The following is a 26,155-nucleotide window of genomic DNA, read 5'->3' as shown; positions in this document are numbered from 1 at the left end:
CTCAACCTCTCCCCTCCAGCACTCAACCTCCTCCCGTCAACCCCTCCCACTAGAGCCCTCAACCCCTAACTCAACCTCCCCCACTCTACTTCCCCCCAACTTCCTCTAACCTCCACCCACTCCCAGCCCTCACCCCTCCTAGCCCCGCTCTAGCCCCTCCCACCCCCCTCCTCCTCTCCCTCAGCCCCTCCTCCCACCCCGCGGTTATTTACTGCCCTCCCCGCCCCCTCTCGCCCACACTAACCAGCGGTGGGAGGATGGCAGCCGCCGGCGGCCCGCGGCTCCTGGCGACCGTCGCCATGGCGATGGCAGTCCTGATCAGCGCCTCCGCTCCCCCGTCGTCTCTCCGGGGCGGGGGCGGCCGCTCGGCGCAGCAGTTCGATTACAAGACGCGGTACTTCGACCAGAAGGTGAGTGGGGGCCGATCACTGGAGCTGTACACAGTGTAGGGGGAAGGGGGTCTCTGGACGTTGAAGTCGGCCAGGGTCCCGGCCTCACTCATTCACACCCCCCGCCCGGTATCCTCCACCCCCCATCCTCCACCCCCCACCCCACCTTCTCTGCCCCTTTACCCGGCCCCCTACATGGCCTCTTTCCCCCGCCCGGCCGCACTCACCCACATCCTCCCCCCTCCCCGCTGGCCTCCTTCACCTCCACACCCCTTTCCCCTGCCCGACCTCCATCACCCCCTGTCCCCGTTAAGCCACCCTCACCTCCCCAGCCTCCCCGCAGAGCTCGCATCCCACCTTCTGCAGGTCCCTCCCTCCCTCCCTCTGCAGATGCCGCCCCTTACCCTGTGATTCAGACCGGACTGGGGGCTCGATCACCACAACTCCAAGTGTGCTGCTCCGTTTAAACAAGTCAACTTTTTTAAATACTCAGCAAAATGTATTTTGTACTATCTGAAATCAAGAATTTTTACCTCCAAAATAGTTATTAAACTACCGCCTTTCCGTATCCGCAAGATCACAAGATAATGACCATTTATTTCCTTCCTTCTTCCGCAAGTTTCTACTCTCTCCTGCACTCTGCTCTACAATGCCCCAACGTAATCACATCTATCGCTCTCCAGTGTGTGACATTGTGTGTTGACCGCCTGATGTGTAACTGTGTGATGCAAAGGGATCTAATTGTCGTTAAAAGGCTATATGAAATCAAATAGTTCCATATAATAGACAAAAGGTTTGATAACCAACACTTTGCATGAGAGGAGAACTGGCTGTTGGCTGTTCTACTGAAGTCTCAAAAAAAAGAATATTGGGACAGAATCACCAAATTCTTAATTCTCTACAGATCTGAACTGAATACTCTCAGTGACAATTATTTTACTAATATTCTTTGTGGCTCCAACAGTAACCACAAGATTAAAAATACATTATTTGGTAAGATAAAACAGAAAAATATTACTTTTGTAATACCGTAAAATGTTAGAAATTTGACATTGAAGTTCAGATGTCAGAAACTTTCCTTTGCTGGGTGCAAATTTTGAATTTAGTTGTTTGAGAGGGATGGGAATAACTAACTTTGAGTAAAGTGTAAACTATCTAATTTTAAAAGAGAGGAAATCTGGATGAACTGTCTTTAATACAAGGTCAATTTAGTACAAATTATCTTTTGAAGGGTTCCCCATTTGCCTTGTCAGCCAAAATATTTGAGCTATTTTGTTTTGCTTGAACTAACAAATGTTCATAAAAAAACATCTGCACACATTCTCCCTGTCATTTTCTGCTGATGTTAGTTTATGTGGTAATTTCCATCTTGATCATGTGAATGGCATAACCGCAGTATGTACTTTGTACTACGTTTCAGTCATGTGATAAACTGCTTTTTATTTGCTGCATTTGGGTATGAAAAGGAGCAGAAACTTTACTTCCATTTCCATACTTATTCCGTACAAATGCTTAATTTTATTATAATTCAAGAGTTGGCAAATCTAATTATATTTTTAACAGATTGATCACTTCGGATTTGTTGAAGATTCCACATTTAAACAAAGATACCTGATAGCAAACAAATATTGGAATAAAGATGGAGGGCCCATTCTTTTCTATACAGGAAATGAAGGAGACATCGCCTGGTTCTGTAACAATACGGTAAAAACAACTTACTTTGGAAGTTTGCTTCCTTTTTATGTTCCTTTTTCTCTTGAAATGATTCCATGTTTGAAGACTGTGTCTTCTTATCTGCTAACACAATGGATTTTGACCTACATTTGGGAGTTTCTTACTGAGCCCTATCCAGTCCTCATTAGAAATGCACATTAATAATTCCTGGTGAAGATTACGGGACAGCAATTAGGAACAATGGGCATTTTATGTCACAAGTTTTTTTTGTTAACCACAGTGGTATGTATCTGAATCAAATCTGTGGTTAACAAAAAACCTTGTGACATAAAATGCCCATTGTTCCTAATAGCTGTCCCGTAATCTTCACCAGGAATTATTAATGTGTATTTCCAATTTGTTAGTTGGTGAGGACTAGTTTTTTAGTTTTTTTAAAATATGCCCATATTATGCAAATATTTTGGGAGTGACAGAATGGATTTGCAAGCTGCTGTGGGCATTTACTGCCAAGCGTGTGCATGATTCACAGTTGAATTTCTGACCTGCAAACTGTTTGAGATGCAGCCCTGCCATAACCTAGAGAGGACCTGTAACTATTCTTGTGCTTGTTTAGTTTATGGAGGGATTGTCTGGGTTGGTATTCAGTTACATCTATGAGATGAATATCAAACATTGGGAACTTTCTTCCTTAAAAGTGCATCCTGCGTTTTCTAATTTTTATTGTGCTCCGGTGTTTTAGTTTAGGGTGGTCTTCCCTACAAGCAGATATACAATGATGCTGTAACTTTTTAAAATTTCATAATTCTAATGTATATATAATTTATGAAACTGTTCCAGTTTATGCAAATATCTACAGGTAGAGTTGTTACAATATGTGGCGTTGTTACAAAACCTACCATCAGCGGCGCTCCAGATCTGCTACTGCCTGTATGTGCGATTCCGTTGGGGGGGTGCGATTCCGGAGGCTGGGGGGGAGGGGGCAGGATTAAAATGCAGGTTTGTATTGGTTGTCGGAGAGGTATTTGCTCGGACTACAAGTTGATGAAAAAAATTTGTTCTGCGCTTCCATTCCCGTTTATAAAAAGTAAATTGGGTATCAAATTAAAGTTCTTTTTATGCTTTATCTAATGGGATAAATTACAAGATTGATTTTCAAAATCTCAACATTTTGTAACATTCCTACAAAATGTGAATGTTGAGAACTGAACAAAAGCTGTGCATGGGAGAGGATCACAGAAATGGTTATGACAGGCGAGTGGCTGCCATCGTACCTCACTGACTCGGTGATTGAGCTTGCTCAACCCTCCCAGCTTGATGGAGCTTGAGGTTTCAGATGTGATGATGATGAGAGAAGGCTTGCAGAAATGCTCCATTCCCCCCCAGTACAAGATGTCTTCAGTCCTACAGCAGCTAGAAAATCCACCTCCATCCATCATATCGGTCTTCCAAATGAGTGCTTGGGGTTTCAGTTAGCAGGGTGTTCATAACCCAGTGCTGAAATGTATAAAGTTACTAATTTGCTATCAAGCTAGGCTAATAAAACCCGTGTTTAAATTTGGGAAATCATCTCTTTTCAGATGTGAAATGTCCGTCATTTTGAGACAATTCTGTAATGTTTCTCAAATTGACATGTTTTTTAAATTTGTTTTTATCAATACTTGGGAAGTATGTTTATTTTGAAGATCTGTTAAGCTGTAATTTATTTTCCCTTGGTCTCAGTTTCCTGTAATTGTTCGTTCAGTTTCTTCCTGTGCTTTTACTTGTCTAATTATGAACTTCCATGCTATTATTAGTCATCTGATATTATCGCTACTCTGTATTGCTTTCACTGTTTTTGTACTCTTTATTTTTTCAGGTTTTTGATTTCTCAGTGATCGAAAAGATTTTGGTAATATAATGAGACACGTGCTGGATTATGCATCTTTAAGTTTGCAGTAATTAAACTTCTCAAGAGTTCCAGATAATTACCCCAGTTCCTGAGTGCCTGCTCCAGCAACAGTCATGTCCTGATTCAGTAATCGCTCGCACCACTTCCTATTGGAAGTGATGGAGTGGCTATGGCTTCCTCTTAGTTAAACTTTTTGGCAGAGAAAAATCTCTGACCTGCAGCGAGATGTGCAGCCAAACAATGGGAGAGGGGAGACCGCAACTTCGATTACATCCAAAAACTGTTGATCTCAGGAGTCAGCCAAAATGGATCATCCGTTTGGCAATTCTAATTGAATATGGTTGTGAATGTTCCTGTCTTGTCTATAACATGCAGGCTAGAACCCAGCATTGTTCAGGTTGTGGATACAATGACACTGTAACCTTTTACAATTTTGGAATTCTAAAGTATATCTAATTTATTAAACTTTTCCAGTTTATGCTAATACCTACTGCGAGGGTTGCAGCAATATCTAAATGTTGAGTTTTTGTATATTTTACAGTTGGGCCAGGTTCTGATAGAACCTCTTAGTTTAATTTAGTTTGGAGATACAACGTGGAAACGGGCCCTCAAGCACACTGGGTCTACGCCGACCAACGATCACCTGCACACTAGTTCGAGAGGAAACCAGAGCACCAGGAGAAAACCCATGTGGTCACAGAGCCGGCACGGTGGCGCAGAGGTAGAGTTGCTACCTTACAGCGTTTGCAGCACCAGATACCCGGGATCGATCGCGGCTATGGGTACTGTCTGTATGGAGTTAGTACGTTCGCCCTGTGACCACGTGGGTTTTCTCCTATCTTCAGTTTCCTCCACATTCCAAAGACGTACAGGTTTGTAGGTTGATTGGCTTGATATAAGTGTAATTTGACCCTAGTGTGTATAGGATGGCGTTAATGTGCGGGGATTACTGGTCTGTGTGGACTTGGTGGGCCGAAGAGCCTGTTTCCACGCTTTATCTCTAAACTAAACAAGGAGAATGTGCAAACTCTGTAGAGACAGCATGCGTAGTCAGGATTGTACAGGGGACGTTGGTGCTGTAAGGCTGCAACTTTACCTTTGTGCCACTGTGCTGCCCCTTCTCAGCTGTTTAATTGTCTGTCACAATGCGACATATACATGGCAGATTCCCCCCCTGAATGAGATTGGTGAACCTCAAGAGTCTATGATAATCTAGTAAATTTTCTGATCATCTTTACAAAGGCTAGTAACTACTTGTTCCTTCAAATTCCAGCGTTAAAACCTGAATTTAAAACCTGAATTTAAATCCCACTGTTATTCTTCCCAGTCAGTGCGAGATTAACAAAGAATGAATTGGTTTAATTTGCTTGATCACGCCTTTTTTTTCAAAAGGCTTCTTCATTGACCAATGTTAAAATTGCTCTTTTTTCAGGGCTTTATGTGGGATATCTCTAAGGAACTGGGTGCCATGTTGGTGTTTGCTGAACATAGATATTATGGAGAGTCTTTGCCTTTTGGGAAGAAGACGTTCAGTGTAAGTTGCCAAAAGTGTGATTTATAAACCTTTTGGCTGTATATTTTACAGACCAATGTTTTGGGTTTTATAACCGTCGTTATTTTTTCTCCTGTTCTTGGAAACTTGCAAAATGATCAGCAGAGATTTAATGGCATATATATTCAACACTTCAGGTCTACTGTTGTAACACTTAAATTCTCACTATTAAATATCTATAATGTGATGCATTACCGTGAGAAAAAAAGCAATTAAGCATAGATTTCCCGCCTGGTCTGACTTTCCCATGAAAATGGGATAGTAAAGAAAATGCTGCAAATTAGTTATTTCTGGTTGCAATATAACTTTGAAGTGCTTCAGGATTGTGTTTTCTGAATGATGGGGATTATAAATAGTTTATATTTTTAACATTGGAGAAATAGCCTTTGGCTTCACCACGTGGACTACGTCAGCGATTTCATGGAATTTTTATTGTTGAACGTAAATCATGTTTGTAATGTCTGGAGCTATTTCATGGTTTTTTAATGGAGTTTATTTATAAATTAATTGTTTCTCTTTTGGGAATGGTACTTTCTTGTCAGTTGGAGACAATGGTTATAGCAAAAAGCAGGATGGAAGGAAGTGTATTCCAAATAACAATGGGTTTGAAGTTCCCTACTCACTTTCTCCGTCTCTGCAGCATCTGCTCCCAGAATGAGGCTTTCCTTTCTCGGGCATCCAAAATGCCGTCTTTCTTTAATAAATGTCGCTTGCCCATGCTTTCATAGATGGATACACGCCTGTGTTTCGTTTGTCCTGTAGTTCTGCTCTTGCTCTCACTCCCCTCAGACAGAACAAGGTTGGAGTTCCCCTGGTCATCGCCTTGCACCACACCAGCCTCCACATTCAACACATCAATCTCCACTTTCAAAATGCTCTAGCCACGAGTCATATTTTCCCATCCCCCACCCCTTTCTGCCTTCTGCAGAGTCCATTCCACCCAAACCGCCACGCCTTCGGCTACATTCCCCAACAGCATTGGCTCACTCTGCCAAAGCTGGCTGGATCTCCCTGCTGCTAATCATTTTATCTTCCATTTCTATACTGACATTTCTATCCTGGGATGCCCCCATTGCCAGAGTGAGGCCACACACAAATTGCAGGAACAAACCTCTTATTCTGCTTGGGTAGCTTACACCCTAATGGTATGAATATTGAATTCACCTATTTTAGGTAACTAAACAAACCCCCCCCCCCCCCCCCCCTTCTCAATGTCCCACTTCTCCCCCATCTGCTTCCACCCATTTTCCTTCCTCTGGCTTCACATTTCACACGGCTTCTACCCTTATCTCATCTCTCACATTTTCTCTTTTCATCACTGGCCAATGTTCAACCATCTGCCAATCAAAAGCCTGCTTCACCTTCATCCACATATCACTTGTCAAACTTTGTCCTGACCCCAACTCTCTTTCAGTTTTTTTCCATTTCGCCACAATCAGTTTGAAGAAGGGTCCTGTTCCAAAACAACACCTATCCATGTTCTCCAGATATGCTGCCTGACCTGCTGATTTACTTTGTGTCCTTCAAGTCAGTTCTTTGTTGTTAATTTTTTTTTGAATGAACATCAACCGAATTTTTGACTGAAAGAATCTGAATCATTTGCCAATACTTCAGATGGGGAAAGGGAATGATGCTGGGAATTATCACCAGTGTTATGCAATGCATGGTGTGCAAAATAGCAACTGCATTGTCTGTTTCTAAAATGTAAATCTTTTGTAAATCTTAGCAGGGCATAGTCTTTTGCATTTGACTTGATCATCATCTTTCACTGGAGCAGAAGGATCAAGCAATTCTAAAAATCTCTGAGAATTGAAAGCTGAATTGGTTGTATAACAAGGAACACTAAGGCACTTCTGTGCAGTTGACAGCCTGTTTATGGTGATAAATGAGAGCTGAATGTACAGAAAACTCAACTGCGGTTACTGCCATAAACTTCCTGAATTAACTGCGTTTGAAATGGGTCTGTAAAATCCAGGAGAAGAACTGGACTGTTTTCATTGCCAAATTCCCACAGACTCAAAAAGATTTTCTGACTACTCCTGATAGTAAATGTTGAAATAAATTGCAAGTAAATTAATTGAAATAAAAGTGAAGAGCGAAAGGAGAATCTGCGCAGGCATTGAATCACTTAATATGCATTCATTCTTGGTTGGTTTTGATTTTGAAGCTTTTGTATTTGGTACTGTAGATTTCTAAAGACAAAGTTGGGATGCACTGAGTTACTCCAGCACTTTATTCCATTTTTGTAAACTAGCATCTGCAGTTTCTTGGGACTCCATCTTGGGGGAAAACACAACACACAAGCACATCAGTATTTATGTGTCTCTTTTTAACTCTTGGACAATGAATGTGATAGTTTCATGAAGCATTAGGTGGTAAATGATGATAGTTTTTTTAGCCTGTTGGTCTCCAGATATATGTCCTTGGTAAAAGTTTTTTTTCGTAGTTCAGTGGCAAACAGAGATGGCTTACCATTGATCACAAATTCTGGGCTAGTCATTCCTACTAAGTTTATTTAGTCAGACAAATGTTGCTTCAATCACCTTCTTGTTGTGAGCTTTTGAACAAACTACTTAATTCTATTTCTTGCACATTGAACAGTGAGTCCATGTTCAAAGGACGTTCCAAGAATATGTGATGTAAAGTAATGGTAGTAAAGTAAGATCTAGATTAGTGCTTTAACTTTGTCAGTTCAATCTGGGTCAAGAACGACTTTTGTGTAGAATGGTGAGTGATATGAAGGCTAGATACAACTATAAGGCAATTCCTATAATTGGGCCAGATCATGCCAGCAGTTATGAGTGATCCATTGATTAGCTACAAGCTGGTCAGCTTGTTTCTGACTTCATCTGAGCATTGCAACACAGTTATCAAAAATGAGCTTGAAATCTGACATATTTGACCAGCAGCTCTACCACTGGGTCCAGAGCTGGAGCCAGGGACCGAGTAAGGTATTCTGATCTGCTAGAATGAATGCACTTTACATTCAGTAATTTACAATGGCTGACATATGTAGGACAGCCTCTTTCAATTTAAATGGGACTGCTGACCGGAAATAAAAAAGATAACTGCAAGTAAATAGTTTTAGTTGACTTAATCTCAATGCTTTTAGTTAATTTCTATCATGAACTCCTTTTAAGGTAACTTTAAAAAGTACATTCTTTTGATTTTAAATGTTTAAATTAAAATTTAAATGCCATTGAGTAACAGCAAAATGTAAATGAATAATTAGACCTTTGTAAGCAGTGCACTCTCAGTAGGTCACTGGGGTGGTTCAAGTATGGAGCCTTGGGATCCTCTTCACAGGACAGCACACCATGAAGTGCGCTGTACATTTAGACTTGTTTGGTGTGGGGGGGACAATAAAGTGTTGCTGCAAGATTATTGAGAGCAGAAAGTGTCAGGAGCATTTGGATACAGTTCATGTTTGTTTTTTATGTGGTGATTTCACTTGTCATGCCTTACTATCTTGGGTGTGGACCTATGTCAGTGGTATAATGAAAACTACTAGACCGCGACTCTTCAAATCCATTTACCAGAGATGGCTCTCGCTGATTGTGCTGTATTTTAGCAGTGTTGGTAGAAAGCGCATGCCATGAATGTACCCAAGTACACATTAACACATTTATGTTGATTCCATATTTGTGCAAATTATACAATTTCTAATTCTGAAAATATCTGTTCAGATGAATATTATTGGAATACCCAAAGATTATTATGAATGTTGTCACTTTCAGCTATGTTTTCAAAGTAAATGTGTATATTTGTCAATATTTCTCTTTTAGAACCTCAATAACTTAAACTACTTCACCTCAGAACAAGCTTTGGCTGACTTTGCAGTTCTTATTAGAAATCTCAAGGAGACCATTCCTGGAGCTCAGAACAGTCCTGTTATTGCAATAGGAGGCTCCTATGGAGGAATGTTAGCGGCCTGGTTTAGGATGAAGTATCCGAATATTGTTGTTGGGTGAGTATTAGTTTAAAAAGAAGCCACCATAGCTTAGATTCAAATGTCCCATTTTTAATATGTCTACTGTAAAATGTATTATTTAGATTAGCACTAGACTAAGTGGGACCCCTTGGGTCCCATGTTCACACGGGAGGGCTGGTCCCCCAACGCAATATTCCACCTCTCTACCAATTCCAAAATTGGTGGCCAGTGGGGGGGTGGGTGGGGGCTTTCTGGAGTGCTAGTATGGGTATTGTGGGCTGAAGGGACTGGTTCCCAGAGGGCTAGTATGGACATTGTGGGCCAAATGAATTCTTGGGGTGACAGCTCAGTCACTCAAGCCTAATGTGCTGGCAGTTCACTCACGGCTGGTGAGCGAGCAGTTGACTCACGGCTATTTCTTGAAATTCCATTTCAAGCAGGGTGCAAGGCCACCAAATTCAAATGCAGTTTCTTATCACTTCAAGCAGGGTGCAAGGCCACCGAATTCAATTGTAATTTCATACCACTTCAAGCAGGGTGCAGGGCCACCGAATTCAAGTGCAGGGTGCAGGACCACCGAATTCAAGTGCAGTTTCCTACCACTTCAAGCAGGGTGCAGGACCATCTAACTCAAGTGCAGTTTCCTGCCATTTCAAGCAGGGTGCAGGGTCACTAAACCCATGCAGTTTCCTGCCACTTCAAGCAGTTGTGCAGGGCCAGCCAGGCACTGCTGGGCCTAAGATCACCAGCCATCCCAAAACCAGCAGGGAATACAAATGTTCAACAACCAGTCATTTGCATTCATGTCAAGTAGAATGTATCATCATATGCACTAGTACAGTGATACCATGAAAATGTTGCATGCAGTAGCATCACAGGCATATATACTGAGACGACATCTAAAAACATAATTTATACATAAATGAGCATGGATTCTGCAAGACAGCATAAAAGAAAAAATACAGTGCAAATCAAAAGCAGGATCTTTTTGCTAAACAGCTTAAAGAGAAAAAAAAGTGTCTGATAGTGCAAGAGGTAGCCCATACTAGTGTACTACATCTTGCTAGTGTAGGATTATGGTTGTGCAGGCTATTTCAAAATCCTTGTAGTTGTAGCGAAGTAGCTGTTCCTGAACTTGGTATAGGATTTCAGGCTTCTGCCCAATGGTAGCCGTGAGAAGGGTGCATGGCCCAAATGGGGGGGGGGGGGGGGGGGGGGGGGGGGGGGGGGGGGGGGGGGGGGGGGGGGGGGGGGGGGGGATTTGATATATGGATACTTTTGATGGTGGAGTGGGCTGTGCCAGTGATGAACCAGCGTTAGTCTCCTGCATTCCACTGCTTTGTAATTGCCATACCAGGTGACGATGCAACCAATCAGGGTTCACTCTACCATCCATCTGACGAAGAGTATTTGGTAACATGCCAAATCTATTTATCTTCCAAGAAAGTAGTGCATGCCTTTGTGATTAGATCCATGTGCTGGGACCAGGACATATCATCCGAGATGTGAACGCCCAGGAGTTAGAAGCAGCTCACTGCTCACCCACCAATGAAAACTGGCACATGTTTTCCCAATATCTCCTTTCTGGTCAATTATTAATTATGCGGTTTTGCTGACTTTGAGCAAGTTGTTGTTCTTGCAATACCACTCAACCAGGCATTCCAGTATGCTGATTCATCACCATTCGTGATTTAACACAGTGCTTCTTAAACTATGTTAGTGTAATTCACCCTTCATTCACCCTCGACTAAATTTGCTTATGTTTTTTTGGTCGTTTTCGTCTTATTCTTTTTTGTATAATTTTATATATCATTTATTTTGTCACATGAGCAAAAAAACAACTCATTTCTTAAATCTTTATTTTATTCAACTTTTTGAGCATCATAAAAATATGTAAAGAACAATAGGAGAGAAAAAAAATGGTTTAATTACCACAAGAGTTGGAAAATCATTCTATTAGAATGAAAAAACCCCAATTCCAACGTCCAAACACTGGGCTTCAGCCCCATCCTACCCTTACAGGTTTTGATTACTGCAGTTTATTTCTTGGGAAAACTAGCTCAACAAACAACGGAGTATGTAATTTAATATATTAGTATCCAACTAAAATAACTTTCCATAACTCTCTTCGACAAAAGCTCACAATACCACCAAATGTCAACTTGCCATATTTGGTATACTTCTCTCCAGAAGCCAGCAGAAAAGTAGCTAAATTGGCAACACAGAGTAAAGTTACAATTCAACAGTTGCCTACGGCGATCCTCCAGCGTTGCCATTTATAAATGTATGATCCCACTAGTTCGTCTGGTCTTCCTTAAAAGGTTATATTACAGTAATAAATTTGGGAAATATCCTGCTACTTTGAAATTAGAAAACCATACGTAGAGAGAAAAAAACATATCAAATTTTCAGCTCCACTGCCACTAAAACATATAAGAACTTACTAAACACTTTAATGGCAATGCTTTTTTTTTTTTAAGTATAGGAGAAAAAAAAATCTGAATAAATTAAGTCATTCACCCCTCTAGTTTAATTCACCCCAAAATGATTTAATTTGCCCTTGAGTGAATTTCATTCACCAGTTTAAGAAGCGCTGATTTAACCAACAGCAGTAGTATTGTCGGCAAATTTATAGAAACATAGAAAATAGGTGCAGGAGTAGGCCATTCGGCCCTTTGAGCCTGCACCACCATTCAATATGATCATGGTTGATCATCCAACAGTATCCTGTACCTGCCTTCTCTCCATACCCCCTGATCCCTTTAGCCACAAGGGCCACATTTAATTCCCTCTTAAGTATAGCCAATGAACTGGCCTCAACTACCTTCTGTGGCAGAGAATTCCACAGATTCACAACTCTCTGTGTGAAAAATGTTTTTCTCATTTCGCTCCTAAAGACTTCCGCCTTGTCCTTCAACTGTGACCCCTTGTTCTGGACTTCCCCAACATCGGGATCAATCTTCCTGCATCTAGCCTGTCCAACCCCTTAAGAATTTTGTATTGGAACCAGTTCTGGAGGAGGTGGGACCAGTACAAACAGGATGGTCTGCACCTGGGCTGGAATGGAACCAATGTCCTTGGGGGAGCGTTGGCTAGTGTTTTTGGGGAGGATTTAAACGAATGTGGCAGGGGGATGGGAGCATGAGCAGAGACAGAGGGGTATAAAATGAGGGTAGAAGCAATAGGTAGCAAGGTGAAAAGTAAAAGTGGCAGGCAGACAAATCCAGGGCAAAAGTCAAAAAGGCCAGTTTTCAACATAATTGTATAAGGGGTAAGAGTGTTGTAAAAACAAGCCTGAAGACTTTGTGTCTCAGTGCAAGGAGTATTCATAATAAGGTGGATGAGTTGAATGTGCAGATATTTATTAATGGATATGATATAGTTGGGATCACGGAGATATGGCTCCAGGGTGACCAAGGCTGGGAACTGAACATCCAGGGATATTCAATATTCAGGAGGGATAGACAGAAAGGAAAAGGAGGTGGGGTAGAGTTGCTGGTTAGAGAGGAGATTAATGCAATAGAAAGGACATTAGCTTGGAGTATGTGGAATCGATATGGGTAGAGCTGCGAAATACTATGGGGCAGAAAACGTTAGTGGGAGTTGTGTACAGGCCACCTAACAGTAGTAGTGGAGTTGGGGATGGCATCAAAGGAAATTAGAAATGCGTGCAACCAAGGGAAAACAGTTATAATGGGTGACTTCAATCTACATATAGATTGGGTGAATCAAATTGGCAGGGGTGCTGAGGAAGAGGATTTCTTGGAATGTACGCGGGATAGTTTTCTAAACCAACATGTAGAGGAACCAACGAGAGAGCAGGCTATTCTAGACTGGGTATTGAGTAATGAGGAAGGGATAGTTAGCAGTCTTGTTGTGCGTGGCCCCTTCGGCAAGAGTGACCATAATATGGTTGAGTTCTTCATTAGGATGGAGAGTGGCATTGTTAATTCAGAAACACGGGTTCTGAACATAAATAAAGGTAACTTTGAGGGTATGAGACGTGAACTGGCCAAGATAGACTGGCAATTAATTCTTAAAGGGTTGACGGTGGATATGCAATGGAAGGCATTTAAAGACTGCATGGATGAACTACAACAATTGTTCATCCCAGTTTGGCAAAATAATAAATCAAGGAAGGTAGTACATCCGTGGATAACAAGGGAAATCAGTGATAATATCAAAACAAAAGATGAAGCAAACAAATTAGCCAGAAAAAGCAGCCTACCAGAGGACTGGGAGAAATTCAGTCCAGCAGAGGAGGACAAAGGGCTTAATTAGGAAAGGAAAAATAGATTATGAAAGAAAAACTGGCAGCAAACATAAAAACTGACTGCAAAAGTTTTTATAGATGTGAAGAGGAAAAGATTAGTTAAAACAAATGTAGGTCCCTTGCAGTCAAGAAACAGGTGAATTGATCCTGGGTAAAAAGGACATGGCAGACCAATTGAATAACTACTTTGGTTCTGTCTGCATCAAGGAAGACATAAATAATCTGCCGGAAATAGCAGGGGACTGGGGGTCAAATGAGATGGAGGAACTGAATGAAATCCAGGTTAGTCGGGAAGTGGTGTTAGGTAAATTGAATGGATTAAAGGCCGATAAATCCCCATGGTCAGATAGGCTGCATCCCAGAGCGCTTAAGGAAGTAGCCCCAGAAATAGAGGATGCATTAGTGATAATTTTTCAAAACTCTTTAGATTCTGGAGTAGTTCCTGGGGATTGGAGGGCAGCTAATGTAACCCCACTTTATAAAAAGGGAGGGAGAAAGAAAACGGGGAATTACAGACCAGTTAGTCTAGCATCAGTCTAAATCATGTCTGACGATTGTTATGGAATTTTTCGAAGATGCAACTAGTAGAGTGGATAAGGGAGAACCAGTGGATCTGTTATATCTGGACTTTCAGAAGGCTTTCGACAAGGTCCCACATAAGTATGCAAACGTAAAGCACACGGTATTGGGGGTTCTGTATTGATGTGGATAGAGAACTGGCTGGCAGACAGTAAGTAAACGGGTCATTTTCAGAATGGCAGGCAGTGACTAGTGGGGTACCGCAAGGCTCAGTGCTGGGACCCCAGCTGTTTACAATATATATTAATGATTTGGACGAGGTAATTGAATGTAACATCTCCAAGTTTGCGAATGACACGAAGCTGGGGGGCAGTGTTAGTTGTGAGGAGGATGCTAGGAGGCCTCAAGGTGACTTGGATAGGCTGGGTGCGTGGGAAAATGCATGGCAGATGCAGTATAATGTGGATAAATGTGAGGTTATCCACTTTGGTGGCAAGAACAGGAAAGTAGACCATTATCTGAATGGTGGCCGATTAGGAAAAGGGGAGATGCAACGAGACCTGGGTGTCATGGTACACCAGTCATTGAAAGTAGGCATGCAGGTGCAGCAGGTAGTGAAGAAAGCGAATGGTGTGATACATAGCATTCATAGCAATAGGATTTGAGTATAGGAGCAGGGAGGTTCTACTGCAGTTGAACAGGGTCTTGGTGAGACCACACCTGGAGTATTACATACAGTTTTGGCCTCCTAATCTGAGGAAAGACATTCTTGCCATAGAGAGAGTACAGAGAAGGTTCACCAGACTGATTCATGGGATGGCAGGACTTTCATATGAAGAAAGACTGGATAGACTCGGCTTGTACTCGCTGGAATTTAGAAGATTGAGGGGGATCTTATAGAAACTTACAAAATTCTTAAGGGGTTGGACAGACTAGATGCAGGAAGATTGTTCCCGATGTTGGGGAAGTCCAGAACAAGGGGTCACAGTTGAAGGACAAGGCGGAAGTCTTTAGGAGCGAAATGAGAAAAACATTTTTCACACAGAGAGTGGTGAATCTGGAATTCTCTGCCACAGAAGGTAGTTGAGGCCAGTTCATTGGCTATACTTAAGAGGGAATTAAATGTGGCCCTTGTGGCTAAAGGGATCAGGGGGTATGGAGAGAAGGCAGGTACAGGATACTGTTGGATGATCAACCATGATCATATTGAATGGTGGTGCAGGCTCGAAGGGCCGAATGGCCTACTCCTGCACCTATTTTCTATGTTTCTATAAATTTGCCGACAATACTACTGCTGTTGGTTAAATCAGCGCTTCTTAAACTGGTGAATGAAATTCACTCAAGGGCAAATTAAATCATTTTGGGGTGAATTAAACTAGAGGGGTGAATGACTTAATTTATTCAGATTTTTTTTTCTCCTATACTTAAAAAAAAAAAAGCATTGCCATTAAAGTGTTTAGTAAGTTCTTATATGTTTTAGTGGCAGTGGAGCTGAAAATTTGATATGTTTTTTTCTCTCTACGTATGGTTTTCTAATTTCAAAGTAGCAGGATATTTCCCAAATTTATTACTGTAATATAACCTTTTAAGGAAGACCAGACGAACTAGTGGGATCATACATTTATAAATGGCAACGCTGGAGGATCGCCGTAGGCAACTGTTGAATTGTAACTTTACTCTGTGTTGCCAATTTAGCTACTTTTCTGCTGGCTTCTGGAGAGAAGTATACCAAATATGGCAAGTTGACATTTGGTGGTATTGTGAGCTTTTGTCGAAGAGAGTTATGGAAAGTTATTTTAGTTGGATACTAATATATTAAATTACATGGAGTATGTAATTTCCATATATTTGTTTGTTGAGCTAGTTTTCCCAAGAAATAAACTGCAGTAATCAAAACCTGTAAGGGTAGGATGGGGCTGAAGCCCAGTGTTTGGACGTTGGAATTGGGGTTTTTTCATTCTAATAGAATGATTTTCCAACTCTTGTGGTAATTAAACCATTTTTTTTCTCTCCTATTGTTCTTTACATATTTTTATGATGCTCAAAAAGTTGAATAAAATAAAGATTTAAGAAATGAGTTGTTTTTTTGCTCATGTGACAAAATAAATGATATATAAAATTATACAAAAAAGAATAAGACGAAAACGACCAAAAAAACATAAGCAAATTTAGTCGAGGGTGAATGAAGGGTGAATTACACTAACATAGTTTAAGAAGCACTGTGTTAAATCACGAATGGTGATGAATCAGCATACTGGAATGCCTGGTTGAGTGGTATTGCAAGAACAACAACTTGCTCAAAGTCAGCAAAACCGCATAATTAATAATTGACCAGAAAGGAGATATTGGGAAAACATGTGCCAGTTTTCATTGGTGGGTGAGCAGTGAGCTGCTTCTAACTCCTGGGCGTTCACATCTCGGATGATATGTCCTGGTCCCAGCACATGGATCTAATCACAAAGGCATGCACTACTTTCTTGGAAGATAAATAGATTTGGCATGTTACCAAATACTCTTCGTCAGATGGATGGTAGAGTGAACCCTGATTGGTTGCATCGTCACCTGGTATGGCAATTACAAAGCAGTGGAATGCAGGAGACTAACGCTGGTTCATCACTGGCACAGCCCACTCCACCATCAAAAGTATCCATATATCAAAGATCCCCCCCCCCCCCAACAATTTGGGCCATGCACCCTTCTCACGGCTACCATTGGGCAGAAGCCTGAAATCCTATACCAAGTTCAGGAACAGCTACTTCGCTACAACTACAAGGTTTTTGAAATAGCCTGCACAACCATAATCCAGGTGTGGTCTCACCAAGACCCTGTTCAACTGCAGTAGAACCTCCCTGCTCCTATACTCAAATCCTATTGCTATGAATGCTATGTAACACACCATTCGCTTTCTTCACTACCTGCTGCACCTGCATGCCTACTTTCAATGACTGGTGTACCATGACACCCAGGTCTCGTTGCATCTCCCCTTTTCCTAATCGCCCACCATTCAGATAATGGTCTACTTTCCTGTTCTTGCCACCAAAGTGGATAACCTCACATTTATCCACATTATACTGCATCTGCCATGCATTTTCCCACGCACCCAGCCTATCCAAGTCACCTTGAGGCCTCCTAGCATCCTCCTCACAACTAACACTGCCCCCCAGCTTCGTGTCATTCGCAAACTTGGAGATGTTACATTCAATTACCTCGTCCAAATCATTAATATATATTGTAAACAGCTGGGGTCCCAGCACTGAGCCTTGCGGTACCCCACTAGTCACTGCCTGCCATTCTGAAAATGACCCGTTTACTTACTGTCTGCCAGCCAGTTCTCTATCCACATCAATACAGAACCCCCAATACCGTGTGCTTTACGTTTGCATACTTATGTGGGACCTTGTCGAAAGCCTTCTGAAAGTCCAGATATAACAGATCCACTGGTTCTCCCTTATCCACTCTACTAGTTGCATCTTCGAAAAATTCCATAACAATCGTCAGACATGATTTATCTTTCATAAATCCATGCTGACTTTGTCCAATGATTTCACCACTTTCCAAATGTGCTGCTATCCCATCTTTAATAACTGACTCTAGCATTTTCCCCACTACCGATGCTAGACTAACTGGTCTGTAATTCCCCGTTTTCTTTCTCCCTCCCTTTTTATAAAGTGGGGTTACATTAGCTGCCCTCCAATCCCCAGGAACTACTCCAGAATCTAAAGAGTTTTGAAAAATTATCACTAATGCATCCACTATTTCTGGGGCTACTTCCTTAAGCGCTCTGGGATGCAGCCTATCTGACCATGGGGATTTATCGGCCTTTAATCCATTCAATTTACCTAACACCACTTCCCGACTAACCTGGATTTCATTCAGTTCCTCCATCTCATTTGACCCCCAGTCCCCTGCTATTTCCGGCAGATTATTTATGTCTTCCTTGATGCAGACAGAACCAAAGTAGTTATTCAATTGGTCTGCCATGTCCTTTTTACCCAGGATCAATTCACCTGTTTCTTGACTGCAAGGGACCTACATTTGTTTTAACTAATCTTTTCCTCTTCACATCTATAAAAACTTTTGCAGTCAGTTTTTATGTTTGCTGCCAGTTTTTCTTTCATAATCTATTTTTCCTTTCCTAATTAAGCCCTTTGTCCTCCTCTGCTGGACTGAATTTCTCCCAGTCCTCTGGTAGGCTGCTTTTTCTGGCTAATTTGTTTGCTTCATCTTTTGTTTTGATATTGTCACTGATTTCCCTTGTTATCCACGGATGTACTACCTTCCTTGATTTATTATTTTGCCAAACTGGGATGAACAATTGTTGTAGTTCATCCATGCAGTCTTTAAATGCCTTCCATTGCATATCCACCGTCAACCCTTTAAGAATTAATTGCCAGTCTATCTTGGCCAGTTCACGTCTCATACCCTCAAAGTTACCTTTATTTATGTTCAGAACCCTTGTTTCTGAATTAACAATGCCACTCTCCATCTTAATGAAGAACTCAACCATATTATGGTCACTCTTGCCGAAGGGGCCACGCACAACAAGACTGCTAACTATCCCTTCCTCATTACTCAATACCCAGTCTAGAATAGCCTGCTCTCTCGTTGGTTCCTCTACATGTTGGTTTAGAAAACTATCCCGCATACATTCCAAGAAATCCTCTTCCTCAGCACCCCTGCCAATTTGATTCACCCAATCTATATGTAGATTGAAGTCACCCATTATAACTGTTTTCCCTTGGTTGCACGCATTTCTAATTTCCTTTGATGCCATCCCCAACTCCACTACTACTGTTAGGTGGCCTGTAAACAACTCCCACTAACGTTTTCTGCCCCATAGTATTTCGCAGCTCTACCCATATCGATTCCACATACTCCAAGCTAATGTCCTTTCTATTGCATTAATCTCCTCTCTAACCAGCAACTCTACCCCACCTCCTTTTCCTTTCTGTCTATCCCTCCTGAATATTGAATATCCCTGGATGTTCAGTTCCCAGCCTTGGTCACCCTGGAGCCATATCTCCGTGATCCCAACTATATCATATCCATTAATAAATATCTGCACATTCAACTCATCCACCTTATTATGAATACTCCTTGCACTGAGACACAAAGTCTTCAGGCTTGTTTTTACAACACTCTTACCCCTTATACAATTATGTTGAAAACTGGCCTTTTTGATTTTTGCCCTGGATTTGTCTGCCTGCCACTTTTACTTTTCACCTTGCTACCTATTGCTTCTACCCTCATTTTATACCCCTCTGTCTCTGCTCATGCTCCCATCCCCCTGCCACATTCGTTTAAATCCTCCCCAAAAACACTAGCCAACGCTCCCCTAAGGACATTGGTTCTATTCCAGCCCAGGTGCAGACCATCCTGTTTGTACTGGTCCCACCTCCTCTTGAACTGGTTCCAATGCCCTAGAAATTTAAATCCATCCCCCTGGCACAATTGTTCAAGCCACGTATTCATCTGCAATATCCTCCTATTTCTACTCGGACTAGCATGTGGCATTGGTAGTAATCCAGAGATTATTACCTTTGAGGTCCTACTTTTAAGTTTATCTCTTAGCTCCGTAAATTCACCTTGTAGGACCTCATCCCAGTTTACCTATATCATTGGTGCCAATGTGCACCACGACAACTGGCTGTTCACCCTCCCCCTCCAGAATGTTCTGCAGCCAAATTAGATTTAGCTGTGCGTACCGACATAGTCATGGGTATTTGGAGAGTAGAGCAGGAAACTAAGCACACAGCCTTTCATTTGCTGTGAGGGAAATGATCAAATTAATTGTTGCTATGCTATTGGTACAATCTGTAGTTCTCGGCCCTTCTGTTTCTAACTATGCTGGAAGCATTTTTACAACATTGACATTGGCCAAGATCTTTGTTAAAATAGTGAGCAATTTTCATGTTGTAACGTTAAAATGGAATAAAAATGATCAATGTTTCCACAAATAAGTTTTAACCTATATGTGTACATACCCTAGAGCTCTTGCTGCTTCTGCTCCAATCTGGCTGTTTGAAGATTTGACCCCATGTGAAGCTTTCTCTAATATTGTAACCAAAGACTTCTTGAAGAGTGGGAAAGGCTGTGCTGAGAGCATCAGACATTCGTGGGATGCAATAAATAACCTGTCATCCAAAGGTAATAAAACCTTGTCTGAATTGAAAACTATTGTTTATTACTTTTTACATTTATTCCCAATTTCCTCCCTGCTCTTGCATTTACATGATTCATTAATGACACTGGTTTCCCTTTCTCTCTGTCACCATCTCGAAATACAGACAAGTCATTAACATTTACAAGCATATGACTCCAGCAGCTACTCTGACTAAACATCCTCTCAACCTACCTCTTGTGATGATGGCCATCCCTTCCTTCCCCAGTTTATTTGTCTCCATCTCATTTATTCTAATAATGAGGCCATCTACTGTAGTGTCTCATAAATATCCTCCTTCCTGAAATGTGGCTTCCTCTTCCTGGGTGGAGCTCTTAACCACGGATATTAAATGATAGAACTTTATTTATCCCAGGGGGGAAATCTCTTCTTTACATTTTTGCTTTCTTCCCCCTCTCCCCAAGACAGAACAAGGATATAATTATCTTGGTAACTCTCCTTCCATCCCACCAACTGGTTTCTTTTATGATGCTTTTCACTCTACATCTTTTCTATAAAATGCCGAATTTTTCAGCATTTTCTGTTTTTTGTTTCAGATTCCAGCATCTGCAGTTTAATATGTTTTTCTTCTGTCTAGATTTGAATGGGTTTTGCTCAGCATTGTTAAGTTATCATTTGTTTAGAATTTTAAAGTAGTTTCAATACATGATTTATATGCTGTAACTATGGATATCTGACAATATATATAACGTTAAATATTTAATTGTTTTTGCATTTTTTAGCAGAAGACTTGAAATTTCTTTCTAGTATTTTTCATCTCTGTTCACCATTGCAAGAATCTGATATAGTAATCTTCAAATCATGGCTGGTTAACACTTGGGTTAATTTCGCTATGATGGACTATCCTTATGAAGCCAACTTTTTACAGCCTCTTCCTGCTTGGCCTATTAAGGTAATTGATTTAACTCTTATTTATGAAGAAAGGTTTCAGTACTCTATTAGTTGAAGGAAACCTTGCTCGTTAATATCAGAGGATTCCATTTATACACTACTACATTTATGGTGAAGTAATGTAGAAGTGCTGGCTTAAAGGAGCTGAGGCAATGTATTTATCCATGAATAATGCAAATCTTGTCAGAGATCAGTCTGCAAACACCTTTTTAAATGTACTTTGGACAAGTTGATAATCCATTTTATTTATTTTTTAGGTTGTTTGCAACTTTCTTAGAGACCCTTTACTACCAGCAAAGTCATTGCTCCAAAATATCTATCAGGCTGTAAATGTATATTATAACTACACTGGTACAGTGGCGTGCTTGAATATATCTGAGACTTCAACTTCTAATCTCGACGATCAAGGCTGGTATTACCAGGTAAATGCTATAATGTATAGAGTACTTTTGTGGGATGTTTGTGTAAATGTCCTCAGTTTCTTGCCTGTTAGCTATTCCTTTTTTTCCCTTTTCTCACTCTCCGCACCCTTAGTGCTTCTCATCCTGACATTGAGAAACAATTATCTTGGCCTCTTGTACTTTTGCATTAGGGTAGGAGACACAAATCCTGCTGACACTAGAATTAAAAAAATTCTAATAATAAACTACTGGCAAATCATAGCAAAATCTGTCAATACAATTTGATGTGATCTTGAGTAATATTGGTGAGTAACATCTATCCACAGTCAGTATTGACTCAGTAGTAAAATCCATGCCTTTTGCTCTCTGCCTCGTAAATCAGAAGGTTGGAGTGTCGGTCTCATTTCTGAGAACAGCATTGTAGAGTACAGCACTGTGTTGTCTTTTGTTTGAACACAATTCTGACGACCCAGTTTGATGCATTGGATGGATACAAGAGATTCTGTGGTGCATGTGATGAGAAATATAGTTTTACCATGGTGATGATGCCACTATTACCTTTCAATTAACATTATTTGTCTTCCCACTCATGTTTGTGGGATCCTGTGCACATTGCAACAGTTTTTTTGCTAGTTGGGGACTTCAGCAAAACAAACTCCAATACTTTGTCCAAATGCTGTAGTAGCTGACTAATCCCAAGTTATTTTGTTCAGTGATAACAGAAATTTCAATATTTCGGAAATATTAAGTTTATTATTAAAGAAGCATATTTTGTGGCTGTAAAACGTTCAAGTTAGCCTCTAAAAATGCAGAAGATCTCATTTGAACAATGCACTGACAAGCCTGATATTAGCCTGACTTCCTTGACTCCCCACCCCCACCACTCCAATATGAAATGCATACGTATAATTAAGTGGACGTTCACCATAGGTTACCTGTAATTCTCAGTTCATGGTATTAGAAGGACCCATGAACTTTTTTAGTTTTTTCTCCAGATTAACATTATCCAATGGGAAATATTTTGTTTTCCAATAGGATTTCAATAGCATCCATAGTATTTTTTTGGAATATTCAAATTAATGTACATTTTAAGAAGGTAATTTTTGGCCACTGACATTGTTGCTTGCTTTTTTGTTGTTAGACTTGTACAGAAATGGTGATGCCTTCATGTACAAATGGTGTAAATGATATGTTTGAACCAATGACATGGAATCTCCAAGTGTTTTCTGACAACTGCAAAAAGGACTGGGGATTGCGCCCAAGACCCCACTGGATGACCACGGTTTATGGCGGGAAAAGTATCGGTTCACACAGCAATATTATCTTCAGGTGAGTTTTGTGAACCATTGTCTTTAGAGAAAAATTAAACTTTTCTAGTGAGAATAAAGCACTTGGGATGAAAGGGAAAAACTTCTACTGATAGTATTAAAGCCCATTTGGTATGGGTGTGCTTGGGATTACCTTCCAGATGTGGTGGGTGTTTAATCTGAGTTGGTTGGGCTGGGCAAAACCACTTTTTAATGTCTAAAGTTTGGTTGAATAGGCGTTAGAGACATTTTAGTGTAGGAGTAAAGAGGTCTTTCTACAGTTGTACAGGGCCTTGGTGAGACCACATCCTGGAGTATTGTGTACAGTTTTGGTCTCCTAATTTGAGGAAGGACATCCTTGCTATTGAGGGAGTGCAATGTTAATCCCCGGGAGGTGGGACTGTCAGATTGGAAAGACTGGGCTTTTATTCACTGGAAATTAGAAAAAATAGAGGGGATGTTATAGAAACTTATAAAAGGACTGGACAAGCTAGATGCAGGAAAAATGTTTTGCAATGTTGGGGGGGGGGAGAGAATGGCGGGGGCGGTCCAGAACCAGGGTCTACAGTCTAAGAATAAAGGGAAGGCTATTTAAAACAGAGATGAGAAAAAACGTTTTCACCGAGAGTTGTGAATTTTTGGAATTCTCTGTCACAGAAGGCAGTGGAGGCCAATTCACTGAATGAATTTAAAAGAGAGTTAGATAGAATTATTGGGGCTAGCGGAATAAATGGATATGGGAAGAATGCAGGCATGGGTTACTGATTGTGGATGGTCAGCCATGATCACAATGAATGGTGGTGCTGGCTCGAAGGGCTGAATGGCTACCTCCTGCACCTATTTTCTATGTTTCTAAGCTTGCTCTTCTGTACCATGCAATCTTTCAGAATTTGATGATCTTGTATTTCTCAAATGGAGTACTTACAATTCGGTTAAGATGCCTGCCAAAGTGTTGTTCGGTGACATTTGTTTTGGATATACATCAGAAGTTTTATTTCCAACATTTCCAGAATCTAAATAACACTAAATGAATAATAAATATCTATAGTTTGGAAACCCAGTTTTCTACATTTGATATTCTTAAAGATGAGGAGAAACTCTTGATGGCCGGACAAAGTAAGCAGCCCAGGGCAGACAAATATTTTTTATCCTAAAAGCAATCTTCTACCATCACCCTCTGCTTTTGAAGCCAATTCTCTATCCATTCAGCTATCTCTCCTTGGATTCCAATGCGATATAATCTTCCAGAGCAGCTTACCTTGTCGAATGCTTTGCTGAAGTCCATATATACAACATCTACAGCTCTGCTCTCATCAACCTTTTCGGTCACGTCTTCAAAAAACCCAATCAGATTTGTGAGATACGCCCACGTATAAAACCAAGCTGACCATCCCTAATCAGCCCTTGTCCATCAAAATGCATGACTTTTAATCAGAACTTGAACGTTATTGAGATGTTACAGGATTTTACTAAAGATGCAGAGAAAATAGGGGTTGTGGATAGTTGGGGGAAATGGAGGAGAGTTTTGTGGAAAGCAAAAGTAATTTGGATGAAAAACAAAATGATGGTGCATGGCCAGGTTAACATTTCAGAGCTAATGAATGTGAGTGGACTATGTTTGGCAGTTGGTTTCTTCAGACTAATGGCTAAAGCCACCATAAAACAGTCTGTTTATAATTGTTGGAGGAATAACTATTTCTGATTTGCATTAATTTGTAATCAAAATGTTTATGTATTGCCTCTGTTAGTATTTGATTATGTGAATATTTTTGTTTCTTATCAGCAGGCTGATTTATTATTGGAAAATTCACCATACATTTTTTTTACTTATATTTGATTGGACACAGGACACAGCAAAAAGATTGCAAATAAAAACTATTCATTAAATTTGGATATCAAAACTCAGACTACATAATTGAGCTATAATATTTACTGCGAACTCTGTAAAATTATGAATGAAGTCAGTTCAAAATAAAGCCATAAACTTTTTTAATCCCTAGAGAAGCATAGTTTACAAATTAATTTTGGATGTATTTGAGCTGTTGCTAACTATATACATTGATTATTTTTGACAGCAATGGTGGTTTGGATCCTTGGTCTAGTGGAGGAGTGACCAAATCAATCTCTGACACCTTGGTTGCTATTTTTATTCCTGAAGGAGCTCATCATTTGGATCTGCGTTCCAATAATAAACACGACCCTCCCTCTGTTCGAAAGGCACGTGCTCTAGAAGTTCAGTATTTCAAAAAGTGGATTAAAGCAGCAAAAACTGAATCGGGTGAAATGTACAATTCTTCTAATCACTAAACTATGTAAACTTGGGTAAACGGTTCCCAGATTTTACCGATTTCTCAACTTTATTTTCTATGGTTAGTTTCTGCAGTTTACAACATTAACAACAAATGTCCTGATGTGGCCTGCTTTCTATATTTTGTACTTGAGACTCTGACTGGGTGATGAGTCATTTTATCCAAAAACCAAAAGAAGTATGTATCTTGTGTTTTATCTAAATCAGGCATTGTTAATCTGTTACCTTTATGTACTATACCCAGTAAAATTGTTTACATTGCTGTGTATTAATTTACTATTTTGAATTGTGGTTTGCTGGTCAGATCTTCCTGATTAAAAAGTAGGTTTTATTTCACAAGATTTGTGAATATTTCCATTCTTTAATAACTGAAGCTGAAATAAAGCAATTCCAAGGAATCAGATTTTGCCTATTTAAGACCAAACAAAACACACATCATTTTCTATTGGTCTCATTTAATGTTCTACCCATGTCTTTTAATGCTACATTTATCCTGTTTTTTCTTGAATTACATTTGTTACTCCTCCTCCTTGAATCCTTGTTGTCCCTTTAAAAAATAATTATCCTTAGTCTTAACTTTCCCTTCAAAGCCATAATGTTTGTTACTCTGTGCATCACGCCACCAAGGCCTCTGACCTAAGCACTATCAGATATCCCTTCTTACCAATGCTATAAATCATGATTTTGCTATTATTTATGTACTGCCTGTTAATTTTTTTTATCTGAGCCAATAATTTAACCATTATATCTGAGCCAAAATATCTACGTTCCAGATCTTTGCATTAAGCTGCTGAGTATGTTTTTTCTACAAAATGAGCATCACAATTTCCTTAGTTGGCAT

The 26,155-nt window shown here is 40.4% G+C and overlaps 1 protein-coding gene across 2 annotated transcripts; it reads left to right on the top strand.

Moving 5' to 3' along the window:
* Window positions 1-218: 218 nt before the first annotated feature.
* Window positions 219-25,712, top strand: LOC129698222 (lysosomal Pro-X carboxypeptidase-like). 2 transcript variants are annotated; one of them, XM_055637197.1, is made up of 9 exons: window positions 219-410; window positions 1,953-2,093; window positions 5,384-5,485; window positions 9,289-9,470; window positions 20,216-20,373; window positions 21,133-21,299; window positions 21,556-21,720; window positions 22,841-23,028; window positions 25,082-25,712. In XM_055637197.1, exons 1-9 carry the CDS (start codon window positions 258-260, stop codon window positions 25,311-25,313), a joined length of 1,488 nt encoding a protein of 495 aa, XP_055493172.1. In that variant the 5' UTR covers window positions 219-257; the 3' UTR covers window positions 25,314-25,712. The 2 variants fall into 2 exon arrangements, with proteins under 2 accessions (XP_055493172.1, XP_055493171.1); XM_055637196.1 differs by having other exon boundaries at window positions 220-410; window positions 21,130-21,299.
* Window positions 25,713-26,155: the final 443 nt, after the last annotated feature.

The sequence above is a fragment of the Leucoraja erinacea genome, chromosome 6, assembly GCF_028641065.1.
Source record: "Leucoraja erinacea ecotype New England chromosome 6, Leri_hhj_1, whole genome shotgun sequence".
Taxonomy (NCBI): domain Eukaryota; kingdom Metazoa; phylum Chordata; class Chondrichthyes; order Rajiformes; family Rajidae; genus Leucoraja; species Leucoraja erinaceus.
Note: the sequence above shows the minus strand (reverse complement) of the source record. Positions and strands in the feature narration are given on the sequence as shown.